At 41.7% G+C, this 16945-nt stretch overlaps 1 protein-coding gene across 3 annotated transcripts in view; it reads left to right on the plus strand.

Moving 5' to 3' along the window:
- The window catches only part of LOC106574139 (FH1/FH2 domain-containing protein 3), a 273559-nt gene that overhangs the window by 163709 nt on the left and 92905 nt on the right, over positions 1 to 16945 (plus strand). For all 3 annotated transcript variants that reach the window (XM_082959703.1, XM_082959705.1, XM_082959707.1), the window contains exons 4-5: positions 6862 to 6929; positions 11387 to 11492. In XM_082959703.1, coding sequence (XP_082815829.1) covers positions 6862 to 6929; positions 11387 to 11492 — 174 coding nt within the window. The remainder of the gene's footprint in view (positions 1 to 6861; positions 6930 to 11386; positions 11493 to 16945) is intronic.

Here is a 16945-nt window from a genome sequence, read left to right on the forward strand (position 1 = left end):
AATAGAATCAGGGCCAGCTGTTTGTATAGACAGATCACTCATAGACGTGAGAGGTTTCAACGGACAGCGTTGGGTTGTGTTAGGGTCTATGTTCATGACTCATAATCTCACACACACATGCACATGCACACACAGACACACACACACTTACACACCAACAGTCAGGAATATATCAAACTCTCCAGTGCCACAATGATCAGGACAGCGATGGAATTTGAAGGAGTTCTGTTGTTAGGCCGTAGATCAACATGACAGAATATATGTTATAATGAGTTCTGTTAGGCAGTAGATCAACATGACAGAATATATGTTATAATGAGTTCTGTTAGGCTGTAGATCAACATGACAGAATATATGTTATAATGAGTTCTGTTAGGCAGTAGATCAACATGACAGAATATATGTTATAATGAGTTCTGTTAGGCTGTAGATCAACATGACAGAATATATGTTATAATGACTTCTGTTGTTAGGCTGTAGATCAACATGACATAATATATGTTATAATGAGTTCTGTTGTTAGGCAGTAGAGCAACATGACAGAATATATGTTATAATGAGTTCTGTTAGGCCGTAGAGCAACATGACAGAATATATGTTATAATGAGATCTGTTGTTAGGCAGTAGAGCAACATGACAGAATATATGTTGTAATGAGTTCTGTTAGGCTGTAGATCAACATGACAGAATATATGTTATAATGAGTTCTGTTGTTAGGCCATAGATCAACATGACAGAATATATGTTATAATGAGATCTGTTGTTAGGCAGTAGAGCAACATGACAGAATATATGTTATAATGAGTTCTGTTGTTAGGCAGTAGAGCAACATGACAGAATATATGTTATAATGAGTTCTGTTAGGCCGTAGAGCAACATGACAGAATATATGTTATAATGAGTTCTGTTAGGCCGTAGATCAACATGACAGAATATATGTTATGAGTTCTGTTAGGCCGTAGATCAACATGACAGAATATATGTTATAATGAGTTCTGTTAGGCCGTAGATCAACATGACAGAATATATGTTATGAGTTCTGTTAGGCCGTAGATCAACATGACAGAATATATGTTATAATGAGTTTTGTTGTTAGGCCGTAGATTAACATGACAGAATATATGTTATAATGAGTTCTGTTAGGCCGTAGAGCAACATGACAGAATATATGTTATAATGAGTTCTGTTGTTAGGCAGTAGAGCAACATGACAGAATATATGTTATAATGAGTTCTGTTGTTAGGCCGTAGAGCAACATGACAGAATATATGTTATAATGAGATCTGTTGTTAGGCAGTAGAGCAACATGACAGAATATATGTTATAATGAGTTCTGTTGTTAGGCTGTAGAGCAACATGACAGAATATATGTTATAATGAGTTCTGTTAGGCTGTAGAGCAACATGACAGAATATATGTTATAATGAGTTCTGTTAGGCCGTAGATCAACATGACAGAATATATGTTATAATGAGTTCTGTTGTTAGGCTGTAGAGCAACATGACAGAATATATGTTATAATGAGTTCTGTTGTTAGGCTGTAGAGCAACATGACAGAATATATGTAATAATGAGTTCTGTTAGGCTGTAGAGCAACATGACAGAATATATGTTATAATGAGTTCTGTTAGGCCGTAGATCAACATGACAGAATATATGTTATAATGAGTTCTGTTAGGGAGTAGATCAACATGACAGAATATATGTTATAATGAGTTCTGTTGTTAGGCAGTAGATCAACATGACAGAATATATGTTATAATGAGTTCTGTTAGGGCGTAGATCAACATGACAGAATATATGTTATAATGAGTTCTGTTAGGGCGTAGATCAACATGACAGAATATATGTTATAATGAGTTCTGTTAGGCCGTAGATCAACATGACAGAATATATGTTATAATGAGTTCTGTTGTTAGGCAGTAGATCAACATGACAGAATATATGTTATAATGAGTTCTGTTAGGCCGTAGATCAACATGACAGAATATATGTTATAATGAGTTCTGTTAGGCTGTAGAGCAACATGACAGAATATATTTTATAATGAGTTCTGTTAGGCCGTAGATCAACATGACAGAATATATGTTATAATGAGTTCTGTTAGGCTGTAGAGCAACATGACAGAATATATGTTATAATGAGTTCTGTTGTTAGGCAGTAGAGCAACATGACAGAATATATGTTATAATGAGTTCTGTTAGGCAGTAGAGCAACATGACAGAATATATGTTATAATGAGTTCTGTTGTTAGGCAGTAGTTCAACATGACAGAATATACGTTATAATGAGTTCTGTTGTTAGGCCGTAGAGCAACATGACAGAATATATGTTACAATGAGTTCTGTTGTTAGGCCGTAGATCAACATGACAGAATATATGTTACAATGAATTCTGTTGTTAGGCCATAGAGCAACATGACAGAATATATGTTATAATGAGTTCTGTTGTTAGGCAGTAGAGCAACATGACAGAATATATGTTATAATGAGTTCTGTTAGGCTGTAGAGCAACATGACAGAATATATGTTATAATGAGTTCTGTTAGGCCGTAGATCAACATGACAGAATATATGTTATAATGAGTTCTGTTGTTAGGCAGTAGATCAACATGACAGAATATATGTTATAATGAGTTCTGTTAGGCCGTAGATCAACATGACAGAATATATGTTATAATGAGTTCTGTTAGGCTGTAGAGCAACATGACAGAATATATTTTATAATGAGTTCTGTTAGGCCGTAGATCAACATGACAGAATATATTTTATAATGAGTTCTGTTAGGCTGTAGAGCAACATGACAGAATATGTGTTATAATGAGTTCTGTTAGGCAGTAGATCAACATGACAGAATATACGTTATAATGAGTTCTGTTGTTAGGCCGTAGAGCAACATGACAGAATATATGTTACAATGAGTTCTGTTGTTAGGCCGTAGATCAACATGACAGAATATATGTTACAATGAATTCTGTTGTTAGGCCATAGAGCAACATGACAGAATATATGTTATAATGAGTTCTGTTGTTAGGCAGTAGAGCAACATGACAGAATATATGTTATAATGAGTTCTGTTTGGCTGTAGAGCAACATGACAGAATATATGTTATAATGAGTTCTGTTAGGCCGTAGAGCAACATGACAGAATATATGTTATAATGAGTTCTGTTGTTAGGCCGTAGAGCAACATGACAGAATATATGTTATAATGAATTCTGTTGTTAGGCCGTAGATCAACATGACAGAATATATGTTATAATGAGTTCTGTTGTTAAGCAGTAGAGCAACATGACAGAATATATGTTATAATGAGTTCTGTTGTTAGGCAGTAGAGCAACATGACAGAATATATGTTATAATGAGTTCTGTTAGGCTGTAGAGCAACATGACAGAATATATGTTATAATGAGTTCTGTTAGGCCGTAGAGCAACATGACAGAATATATGTTATAATGAGTTCTGTTGTTAGGCCGTAGAGCAACATGACAGAATATATGTTATAATGAATTCTGTTGTTAGTCCGTAGATCAACATGACAGAATATATGTTATAATGAGTTCTGTTGTTAAGCAGTAGAGCAACATGACAGAATATATGTTATAATGAGTTCTGTTGTTAAGCAGTAGAGCAACATGACAGAATATATGTTGTAATGAGTTCTGTTGTTAGGCCGTAGAGCAACATGACAGAATATATGTTATAATGAGTTCTGTTAGGATGTAGAGCAACATGACAGAATATATGTTATAATGAGTTCTGTTTGGCCGTAGAGCAACATGACAGAATATATGTTACAATGAGTTCTGTTGTTAGGCCGTAGATCAACATGACAGAATATATGTTATAATGAGTTCTGTTGTTAGGCCGTAGAGCAACATGACAGAATATATGTTGTAATGAGTTCTGTTGTTAAGCAGTAGAGCAACATGACAGAATATATGTTATAATGAGTTCTGTTCGGCCGTAGAGCAACATGACAGAATATATGTTATAATGAGTTCTGTTCGGCCGTAGAGCAACATGACAGAATATATGTTATAATTATTCTGTTGTTAGGCCATAGAGCAACATGACAGAATATATGTTATAATGAATTCTGTTGTTAGGCCGTAGAGCAACATGACAGAATATATGTTATAATGAGTTCTGTTAGGCCGTAGAGCAACATGACAGAATATATGTTATAATGAGTTCTGTTAGGCCGTAGAGCAACATGACAGAATATATGTTATAATGAGTTCTGTTAGGCCGTAGATCAACATGACAGAATATATGTTATAATGAGTTCTGTTAGGGCGTAGAGCAACATGACAGAATATATGTTATAATGAGTTCTGTTCGGCAGTAGAGCAACATGACAGAATATATGTTATAATGAGTTCTGTTAGGCCGTAGATCAACATGACAGAATATATGTTATAATGAGTTCTGTTGTTAGGCCGTAGATCAACATGACAGAATATATGTTATAATGAGTTTTGTTGTTAGGCCGTAGATCAACATGACAGAATATATGTTATAATGAGTTCTGTTAGGCTGTAGAGCAACATGACAGAATATATGTTATAATGAGTTCTGTTGTTTGGCAGTAGAGCAACATGACAGAATATATGTTATAATGAGTTCTGTTGTTAGGCAGTAGAGCAACATGACAGAATATATGTTATAATGAGTTTTGTTGTTAGGCCGTAGAGCAACATGACAGAATATATGTTATAATGAGTTCTGTTGTTAAGCAGTAGATCAACATGACAGAATATATGTTATAATGAGTTCTGTTGTTAGGCCGTAGAGCAACATGACAGAATATATGACACCACAGGGCAAAGTGTTACTGATGAGACCCCTGCCTGTTACGGTGAAAAGTGTGTGTGTGTGTGCGCGAGCGTGAGCGTGTGCGCGTGTGTGTGTGTGTGTGTGTGTGTGTGTGTGTGTGTGTGTGTGTGTGTGTGTGTGTGTGTGTGTGTGCTGTGTGTGTGTGTGTCTGTGTGTGTGTGTGTGTGTGTCTGTGTGTGTGTGTGTCTGTGTCTGTGTCTGTGTCTGTGTGTGTGTGTGTGTGTGTGTGTGTGTGTGTGTGTGTCTGTGTGTGATTGTGCACAGGGGTCAGAGTGGTCAGAGGTCATTGGAGACCATCTGTGTTCATGACAGAGGAAAACATGAGTTAGGAAGAAGAAAGGCAAATGCAGAGAGAGAGAGAAAGAGAGAGAAAGAAGGACAGAGAAAATGTATTGAGAGATGGTTGGGAGAGAGATAAAGAGGACTGTCACAGAAAGAAAGGCAGACAGACAGAAATGTAGGAAGAGAGAGATAGAGGTAGAGCTGAAAGAGGGAGAGAGAGATGGGGGCTGAGAGAGAGAGAGCAAGAGAGGTAGAGATGAAACGGAGAGAAAGAGGGGAGAGGAGAGAGGTAGAGACTGCAGTAGGGTATGGTGTATGTTGCTATCTGCAGCAGTGACATAGCTTTTGCTGAGTCAGAGTAGAGACTCTCCAAGCAGCAGCAGCCTGTGGTAGTGGTACGTTTACCTGCAGCACTGCGTCATAATAGACTGGAGTCACGCTCTACTGCTCAACACTGCCACCCAATGGTGAGACAAGAAACAACACCTGAGATGCAATGCCATGTTGAAAGATCTCAACATACCCTGATAGGATGAGAAAGCCTAAGTTGTTGGAACTAATGCAATGTACCAAGAGGCCTCATAACCATACCAACTAGCAACGATTCCTGTTCTTTTGGAAACCCTTCAGCCTTTGCACTTCAGCATTACACATAGACTGTATCTATGTGTTGGCAAGCTGACCTGTGTGGTCTGGCTATGGTGCATAAGTCAGTCAGTGTAGTAGTCAGTCACAGCATTATACCATCTATATGGTAGTAGTGGCTTTGCACAGAGGAGACAGATAGAGTCAGTTCTGTCAGCAGGAAAAGTCCAGTGTTTTCTAACTCTTCACAGATGTGCTTCTCTGAACTACAGTCTACTCTCCTCACTGGCACAGAGCAACTAGCCCAGAGCAACTAGCCCAGAGCAACTAGCCCAGAGCAACTAGCCAAACTATTACTGGACAAGATGTGTATTAGCATTAATGAAATGTGACCCAATGTGACCCAATATACTACCCAATATACTAAAGGTTATAATTCATATACTAAAGGTTATAGTTCATATACTAAAGATTATAGTTCATATACTAAAGGTTATAGTTCATATACTAAAGATTATAGTTCATATACTAAAGGTTATAGAAGGTTATAGTTCATATACTAAAGGTTATAATTCATATACTAAAGGTTATAATTCATATACTAAAGGTTATAATTCATATACTAAAGGTTATAATTCATATACTAAAGGTTATAATTCATATACTAAAGGTTATAGTTCATATACTAAAGGTTATAATTCATATACTAAAGGTTATAGTTCATATACTAAAGGTTCTAATTCATATACTAAAGGTTATAGTTCATATACTAAAGGTTATAGTTCATATACTAAAGATTATAGTTCATATACTAAAGGTTATAGAAGGTTATAGTTCATATACTAAAGGCTATAATTCATATACTAAAGGTTATAGTTCATATACTAAAGGTTATAGTTCATACCTGGGGTGGCAGGGTAGCCTAGTGTTTAGGTCGTTGGACTAGTAATTGAAAGGTTGCAAGATCGAATCCTCGAGCTGACAAGGTAAAAATCTGACACAGGGTTTCACTCACACATGCAGGGTTATCTCTCCAATCGCTTGGACAATAAGCCTTTGCTTAGTTAGTTTTTCCTTGAGTCATTGACATGGAAAAGTACCACAGCTGTGTGTGACTGTAAACTGATCCTTTCTCTCTCTCTTTCTCTTCTTTTAGAGAAACTCTACAACTCAAATGGACGAGAGCTGAGGAGAGCCCTGTTTTCCCTCAAGCAGATCTTTCAGGTAACGTTCCCCTCCCTTTTGTCTTAGCAGCAGCCTGAGAATGTCAGATTCATTAATACTGCAGTCTACTAATGGCTCTTGTTTATCATTAACTATCACACATTCTCCCATATCACACACACACACACACACACACACACACACACACACACACACACACACACACACACACACACACACACACACACACACACACACACACACACACGTGTATGCACATATGCACGAGTGTGTTGGACACACACACACACGAATGCTTTGTACAGCAAGTGCTCATACAAACATACTTAACACAAACACACACACTGTACAGTAATATTTTCCCTAGCTATCTGAACAGGGCTGTGCAGTGAGAGTAGACTGCCTCCGTGGCAGCTATGCTATGCTGTACTCTGCTGTGCTCAGGTCCATGCTTGGCCAGAGCCCTGCTTCACACACTGGGGCTGGCTGGCCTGGCAGGGAATCACTGTGGAGGCTAGAGGGGGAGTGTTAAACATCAGTTCAGGAGACCGTTGGAAGGAAAAGTGAGCTACAGATGTTGACAGAGAAATGCAGGAATAGATCAGGACGTCTCACTGTGGCTGTGCACACTTGGAATGACTAGGTCAGGTTTGGAGGAAGTGCATGTTACCACACACACACACACACAAGCAATTGCACTCGAGTAACCTCTCCCCTAAAGAGCTTGTATCAATATAGTGCATCCATGTGTTTGGATGAAGAAACCCTGTTAAAATGTTGTCTGCTGCAGGTCTATACCTAAATGTTATCAGAAGGTACAGTGTCTCCAGCTCTGTGCTCAAAGACTGTATAATATTTCAGTTCCAGCCCAGCTGTGTGTGTCTGGAACTTTCTCTCTCTGTGTGAGTATACACTTGTATACACAGTGGTTTTGCCAAATGACTGGGCTCTCCATCATTGATGCATGTAGAAGCTGTCCTGGAAACACTCTGGTGTGTATTCCTATGAGGGAGGAGAGCTCTAAGACTGACCACCCAACAGTACACACGCACACACACACACACACACACACACACACACACACACACACACACCTCTCTCTCCCCCTCACTCCCCACCTGAGCACTAGCTCCTAGCCTAGCGTTGCATAACCCGCTCCGAAGCCTGATGAAAACCTCCCTCCTGTACCTAAATGACTGAGCCGTCGACAGGTGTGAAAGCCACAGGCGGTTTTGTCGTCTAGGAGAAGATCATAAAGTGCAGGATTTGGCAAGCGGACATGAGGCTCTGCAAATAAAATACTACTGTAACATGCTGAAATATAGGAGACAATGTCAGCAGAAATATACAAATATGACAGGGTCATTCACTATGTATTTCAGGGTTATGATAATACTGTGTTTTTCATTATATTCCATGTCCCAGTATCGAAGCACTGCTACAGTGGTCTTAGTTGTCCTCTTCAATATTGGAAGACATTTGTCTAGTATTAAGTCAAAACGTCTTGGATAAACAGTCCACTAAAACATGCCTTTTCATGTAGCTCTCCCAAGGCCTTTTGATATTACAAAACTGGACAGGCTGCCAATGAAACATTGTGTGGTGACATCAAAGTGAAAGAAATAGCACTGAGCTCAGATCAGATGGTTCAGTATAAAGAAATAGCACTGAGCTCAGATCAGATGGTTCAGTATAAAGAAATAGCACTGAGCTCAGATCAGTTGGTTCAGTATAAAGAAATAGCACTGAGCTCAGATCAGATGGTTCAGTATAAAGAAATAGCACTGAGCTCAGATCAGATGGTTCAGTATAAAGAAATAGCACTGAGCTCAGATCAGTTGGTTCAGTATAAAGAAATAGCACTGAGCTCAGATCAGATGGTTCACTATAAAGAAATAGCACTGAGCTCAGATCAGATGGTTCAGTATAAAGAAATAACACTGAGCTCAGATCAGATGGTTCAGTATAAAGAAATAGCACTGAGCTCAGATCAGATGGTTCAGTATAAAGAAATAGCACTGAGCTCAGATCAGATGGTTCAGTATAAAGAAATAGCACTGAGCTCAGATCAGATGGTTCAGTATAAAGAAATAGCACTGAGCTCAGATCAGATGGTTCAGTATAAAGAAATAGCACTGAGCTCAGATCAGATGGTTCAGTATAAAGAAATAGCACTGAGCTCAGATCAGATGGTTAAGTATAAAGAAATAGCACTGAGCTCAGATCAGTTGGTTCAGTATAAAGAAATAGCACTGAGCTCAGATCAGATGGTTCAGTATAAAGAAATAGCACTGAGCTCAGATCAGTTGGTTCAGTATAAAGAAATAGCACTGAGCTCAGATCAGTTGGTTCAGTATAAAGAAATAGCACTGAGCTCAGATCAGATGGTTCAGTATAAAGAAATAGCACTGAGCTCAGATCAGTTGGTTCAGTATAAAGTGCTCTCCCAGTGGGTGTTTGGCTACATGCTAACTCTACAGCCTCCGTCCCAAATAGCACCCTGTTCCCTTGATAGTGCACTACTTTTGACCAGGGCCTCATAGGACTAGTCAAAAGTAGTGCACTACATAGGGAATAGGGTGTCATTTTGGACTGAAGAAAGCTGGTAGCCTGTTGTTCAGAAATACATTCATCTAATTGGATCAATTAGATTAGAGCTAATGGTGTTATAGTAGGGTTATAGCCCCAGAGTTGAAGGTTATTCAACAGGGCCCCATGCCTCTTGTGTGTAATAAGGCACTCCTGATCTAGTAATTAAAGGGCTTCTCCATCCATAGTTCCCTAGACACATTGTCTACATTGAATTTCACTCCTGAGGAGTATTTTCCTTCCCAGTATCCACTGGGCCTAATACACAAGGTCAAAACTAATTCCTTCCTATTGTAATATTCTGTTCAGAAGGTATTTTGATGTCTGGTGTCCTGCACCCCCCTGGGTGCACGTGTAGGTTTGTGTCCTAACACTAACCAACTCATCATCAAGCTTGGATTATTTCAATCAGGTGTGAAGTGCTAGAAGGAAAAACGAAATGTGCTCTCAGGAGGTGGGGGGGTGGGCAAGACAGAGTTTGGGAAACACTTCCCTATACTGTATTTATGTATTTTTTTATTTAACTAGGCAAGTGAGTTAAGAACAAATTCTTATTTACAATGACGGCCTACCACGGCCTAACCCAGACAACGCTGGGTCACCCTATGGGACTCCCAATTACAGCCAGTTGTGATACAGCCTGGAATCGAACCAGGGTGTCTATAGTGACACCTCTAGCACTGAGATGCAGTGCCTTAGACCACTGCGCCACTCGGGAGGCCAAGGCTACTATTTCACAGCTAAGACTCAACAACCCTGATGTAATGAATTTGTTTGGTGTGAACCCAGAGTTTCCCCATCACTTTAGCCAGGATCTAAGATGGAAGGGGCTGTGGTCTGGGTCAGTAATACTGTCACGACTTCCGCCGAAGTCGGTTCCTCTCCTTGTTCGGGCGGCGCTCGGCGTCGCTGGTCTTCTAGCCATCATCGATCCACTTTTCATTTTCCTTTTGTTTTGTCTTGTCTTCCCACACACCTGGTCTCATTTCCCTCATTACATGTTGTGTATTTAACCCTCTGTTCCCCCCATGTCTTTGTGCGGAAATGTTTATTGTAAGTGCATGTGCACGTTTTCTCTGGTGCGCGACAGGTTTTGTACCCATTTGTTTGTTGTTCTGGTTTCCGGTGGTTTTAATGAATAAAACTGCTCTGTTGATTACCCAGTTTAGCTCTCCTGCACCTGACTTCCCTGCTGCCAGTTACGCACTCCCTGACAAATACCAAATCAGCAATGCGAAGAGTGCTCACTCACTCACTCACTCACTCACTCACTCACTCACTCACTCACTCACTCACTCACTCACTCACTCACTCACTCACTCACTCACTCACTCACTCACCCTTGGAGTGGTTCATTTGTGTCTAACCATTCATTAAACGAGGACAGCAATGCTCTTAGCACCTCTCTGTCACTAATTGGATGAGCTCTTTCTGTTAGCCGTCAACAGGCACTTAGCAACCGATGTTTAAGGCAGCTACAAAATACAGGGTTGCCATGAGAACAGGAAATGAGGTGCTTGGAGCATGATGGGTAATTTGTCCCTGGTGAAAGTAACGCACAACATACTTAGTCTTACTTGCCTTGTCCCATTATGCTAAATCATATACAGGATGTGTCCCAAATGCTGCCCTATTCCCTATATAGTGCACTACTATTGCGTTAAAATAGGGAATAGGTTGCTATTTAGGACTCATCCATATAATCACTGCTACTCATAGCACAGGACCAATCTCTAGTCGTCTGTGTTCATGTGTTAGCTGTGTGTCTCAGTGACAGAGGGACTGTGACCACGTCCCCAATGGCACCCTATTCCCTATATAGTGGACTAATTTTGACCAGGGCTCATAGGGTGCCATGTATGATGTGTGAGAGTCAGGCGTAAACTGCTCGTCTCTCTGTTCCTCAGGATGACAAGGACCTGGTCCATGAGTTTGTGGTGTCTGAAGGACTGACATGTCTAATCAAGGTTGGAGCTGAAGCAGACCAGAACTACCAGAATTACATCCTCAGGGGTATGTACAGACCAGTAGTAACTCACACACACACACACACACACAGCTCTGTCTCCTCTCCCGGTCCCCCACCCCTCTCTCTACGGCGGCCTGGGAGAAAATTAGAGTGAAGTGCCTTGCTCAAGGATGGTATCAATCAGAGATGGTATCAATCAGAGATGGTATCAATCAGTGATGGTATCAATCAGGATGGTATCAATCAGGGACGATATCAATCAATCAACACATTGACACTTTGGGTTAGGCCAGTCTCCATAAACCTACCCAGGACCACCACATGTGTCTACATTCTCCATTTAAATTAATGGTTTGGCTTGGTGGTGTCACTCATACACACACACACACACACACACACACACACACTAGACCAATAAGGCATCTGGTTATTAATGTATCTGTCCTTTGTCCGTGGAGGTCAAAGGTTGACCATGTTAAAGGTGTGTGTGTGTGTGTGTGTGTGTGTGTGTGTGTGTGTGTGTGTGTGTGTGTGTGTGTGTGTGTGTGTGTGTGTGTGTGTGTGTGTGTGTGTGTGTGTGTGCATTGAGATCTAGCTGTGTTTAGAGGTTAGGTAGTGATGGTAGGGGGACTGGGAGTGGTCAACACACCCACCTACAAGGTCACAGCTATTATTTAACAGGGGGATCCGTTGCTACGGGGCAGGTCACACATGCTTAAGCGCCCAATAAAAGTCCTGGCAGGATGTTGCAGTTCATAAAACTAATTTCCCTCTCTCTCTTTCTCTCTCTTTCTCTCTCTGTCTCTCTCACACTCATTCTCATTTTTCAGCCTCGCTCTCTCTCTCTCTCTGTCTCTCTCTCTCTCTCTCTCTCTCTCTCTCTCTCTCTCTCTCTCTCTGTCTCGCTCTCTCTCTGTCTCTCTCTCTCTGTGTCTCTCTCTCTCTCTGTCTCTCTCTCTCTCTGTCTCTCTCTCCCTCTGTCTCGCTCTCTGTCTCTCTGTCTCTCTGTCTCTCTCTCACTCTCCTTCATCAGCCTCTCTCTTTGGAATAAAATACGTTTTGTCGCTTTATTGAGGATTAAGTCAGGGAGACTTTATTAATGACTTTGGGACTGATGCTTCAATACATTTTGGGTTACACAGCCCAGACACCTCTTTGACTTTGCTATTCATTTATTACATTTAGCTTAAACAAGAGCCATATCTCATCTCATAGTGAAACAACACCGTAAACGACCTTCATTAGCTGGTATGGTTCACATGTTATGCCTAAATCACATCATGGTCTCCACATGTTGATTCAATTAAGTTGAACATTATCCAACATGTTTCCTCTGTCTGTGGGACTTGTTACTTCCTGACCTGTTTGAATCAGAATAAATCAAAGGGGTCAGAGAGGATGACTGTGACACAACACTGATATAACCCTTCTGGGCTGGCTGTCAATGTGGCCTACAACCCCTCACTGACCTCATTGTATGGTTAGGGATTTGACTTCTAACCCCAGCATCTCCCTTTTTAACTTGGTCTCTGAGTCAGATAGATAAATCACACGTTGTTGCCTCTCAATGTACAAACAAGCCACAGAGAGAGGGGATAAGGACAGAGAGAGGGGGTGATTAGAGAGAGAGGTGCTGAGAAAGAGAGAGGGGGAGAGAGAGGGAGAGAAAGGAAGAGAGAGAGGGGTGAGAAAGAGTGAGACAGCAAGGAAAGAGAGAGGGAGAAAGAGGGAGAGAAAGGAAGAGAGAGGGGTGAGAGAGAGAGATATGCAAGGAAAGAGAGAAGGGAAGAGAGAGAGAGGGAGAAAGAGGGAGAGAAAGGAAGAGGGAGGGGTGAGAGAGAGAGAGAGAGAGAGAGAGACACACGCAAGGAAAGAGAGATGAGGGGTGAGAGAGGAGGTTCTTCTCCTTTCTCCACCACTCTGTTGAGGACTTCTACTAGAATGTGGGTGGAGTCCAGGAGGTTCGTCTCCTTTCTCCACCACTCTGTTGAGGACTTCTAATAGAATGTGGGTGGAGTCCAGGAGGTTCTTCTCCTTTCTCCACCACTCTGTTGAGGACTTCTAATAGAATGTGGGTGGAGTCCAGGAGGTTCTTCTCCTTTCTCCACCACTCTGTTGAGGACTTCTAATAGAATGTGGGTGGAGTCCAGGAGGTTCTTCTCCTTTCTCCACCACTCTGTTGAGGACTTCTAATAGAATGTGGGTGGAGTCCAGGAGGTTCTTCTCCTTTCTCCACCACTCTGTTGAGGACTTCTAATAGAATGTGAGTTGAGTCCAGGAGGTTCTTCTCCTTTCTCCACCACTCTGTTGAGGTCTTCTAATAGAATGTGAGTTGAGTCCAGGAGGTTCTTCTCCTTTCTCCACCACTCTGTTGAGGACTTCTAATAGAATGTGAGTGGAGTCCAGGAGGTTCTTCTCCTTTCTCCACCACTCTGTTGAGGTCTTCTAATAGAATGTGAGTTGAGTCCAGGAGGTTCTTCTCCTTTCTCCACCACTCTGTTGAGGTCTTCTAATAGAATGTGAGTGGAGTCCAGGAGGTTCTTCTCCTTTCTCCACCTCTCTGTTGAGGACTTCTAATAGAATGTGGGTGGAGTCCAGGAGGTTCTTCTCCTTTCTCCACCACTCTGTTGAGGACTTCTAATAGAATGTGGGTGGAGTCCAGGAGGTTCTTCTCCTTTCTCCACCTCTCTGTTGAGGACTTCTAATAGAATGTGGGTGGAGTCCAGGAGGTTCTTCTCCTTTCTCCACCACTCTGTTGAGGACTTCTAATAGAATGTGGGTGGAGTCCAGGAGGTTCTTCTCCTTTCTCCACCACTCTGTTGAGGACTTCTAATAGAATGTGGGTGGAGTCCAGGAGGTTCTTCTCCTTTCTCCACCACTCTGTTGAGGACTTCTAATAGAATGTGAGTTGAGTCCAGGAGGTTCTTCTCCTTTCTCCACCACTCTGTTGAGGTCTTCTAATAGAATGTGGGTGGAGTCCAGGAGGTTCGTCTCATTTCTCCACCACTCTGTTGAGGACTTCTAATAGAATGTGGGTGGAGTCCAGGAGGTTCTTTTCCTTTCTCCACCACTCTGTTGAGGACTTCTAATAGAATGTGAGTTGAGTCCAGGAGGTTCTTCTCCTTTCTCCACCACTCTGTTGAGGACTTCTAATAGAATGTGGGTGGAGTCCAGGAGGTTCTTCTCCTTTCTCCACCACTCTGTTGAGGACTTCTAATAGAATGTGGGTGGAGTCCAGGAGGTTCTTCTCCTTTCTCCACCACTCTGTTGAGGACTTCTAATAGAATGTGAGTTGAGTCCAGGAGGTTCTTCTCCTTTCTCCACCACTCTGTTGAGGTCTTCTAATAGAATGTGAGTGGAGTCCAGGAGGTTCTTCTCCTTTCTCCACCACTCTGTTGAGGACTTCTAATAGAATGTGGGTGGAGTCCAGGAGGTTCTTCTCCTTTCTCCACCACTCTGTTGAGGACTTCTAATAGAATGTGGGTGGAGTCCAGGAGGTTCTTCTCCTTTCTCCACCACTCTGTTGAGGACTTCTAATAGAATGTGGGTGGAGTCCAGGAGGTTCTTCTCCTTTCTCCACCACTCTGTTGAGGACTTCTAATAGAATGTGAGTTGAGTCCAGGAGGTTCTTCTCCTTTCTCCACCACTCTGTTGAGGACTTCTAATAGAATGTGAGTTGAGTCCAGGAGGTTCTTCTCCTTTCTCCACCACTCTGTTGAGGTCTTCTAATAGAATGTGGGTGGAGTCCAGGAGGTTCGTCTCATTTCTCCACCACTCTGTTGAGGACTTCTAATAGAATGTGGGTGGAGTCCAGGAGGTTCTTCTCCTTTCTCCACCACTCTGTTGAGGACTTCTAATAGAATGTGAGTTGAGTCCAGGAGGTTCTTCTCCTTTCTCCACCACTCTGTTGAGGACTTCTAATAGAATGTGAGTTGAGTCCAGAAGGTCCTTCTCATTTCTCCACCACTCTGTTGAGGACTTCTAATAGAATGTGAGTTGAGTCCAGAAGGTCCTTCTCATTTCTCCACCACTCTGTTGAGGACTTCTAATAGAATGTGGGTGGAGTCCAGGAGGTCCTTCTCATTTCTCACGGGTTCTGTTTATTTCTTCATCTATTTATCCCTTCATCTGTAGCTGCCCCGCCCTGTCTCTTCTTTTCCCACGTCTTCCCTTGTTACCATGACAACCCTGTACTATTGCTTCCCCGATCCCAAAAGCCCCTTTAACCTGCTTCAACTCCTGACCTTTAACCTGCTTCAACTCCTGACCTATTTTCTCATGACCAGCTGAGGAAATGTAGGGTGTAGATAATTTTCCCTCTCCAGTGCACATGTTGGATATCACTCACTCACTCACTCACCTCACTCACCTCACTCAACTCACTCACTCACCTCACTCACCTCACTCACCTCACTCACTCACTCACTCACTCACTCACTCACCTCACTCACTCACTCACAGGTCAGAGCTGGTGTGTTTAGATATGCCTGCTTTACCGCTGATCACCTCTAAACTCTGAGAAAACCTCTGTCCCAAGGATTCCCTGGTGGGGCGTAAATAAGATCCCACACGCACGCACGCACGCGCACACACACAGGGTCAACAACGCACTCAGCCAAGCACAACAGCATGACGAGTCCAGGCCAAATCTAAATTATTATTTTGGTATTAAAGGGATCCTTCCCCAGAGTCAGATGAACTTGTGGATACCATTTGTATGTCCTGTGTGCAATTTGAAGGAAGTTGCTAACTAGCATTAGCGCAATGAGCAATGGTATCCACGAATTAATCTGACTCTGGGGGAGTGGATAAGGGTTTCATTGCCAAAATCTCTAAGTTTCCCTTTAAGCATTGCTTATACTTACCCCGTGGGCTTTGTCATAAACACTCTTCACGTTTAGAGTTTCTATGCTTCAACTAAAGGTCAGAGCAGCCAAACTACAAAGCTGTCTGGATGGAGTGTGTTAAAACCTGCATACAGATGTAGGATCTTAATTTGATCACCCTGTTGCAGGAGAGGTTTAAAAAGGCTTCTGAAGTTTGTAATTTCCACTTAGAATTTCCAGACTTAATTTTCCGTTCCGAAAAATGCATCATCCCCTACAACAGTGTCCAGGAATTATAATCCACATAATAATTGACATGTCCTGTTGCTGCAGGATGATCTTTTACCAACGGAGCTACAGAGCTGAGTGAGCGGAGTGATTGTTGATGAGAAAGGCAGCAGCCAAACAGTCACACATGTAGCTACACCACTACACCCACATCACATTAACAACATGTAGTTACACCACTACACCCACATCACATTAACAACATGTAATTACACCACTACACCACTACACCCACATCACATTAACAACATGTAGTTACACCACTACACCCACATCACATTAACAACATGTAGTTACACCACTACACCCACATCACATTAGCAATATGTAGTTACACCACTACACCACTACACCCACATCACATTAACAACATGTAGTTACAC

The sequence above is a fragment of the Salmo salar genome, chromosome 02 (genome assembly GCF_965601325.2).
Source record: "Salmo salar chromosome 02, fSalSal1, whole genome shotgun sequence".
NCBI classification, from domain to species: Eukaryota; Metazoa; Chordata; class Actinopteri; order Salmoniformes; family Salmonidae; genus Salmo; species Salmo salar.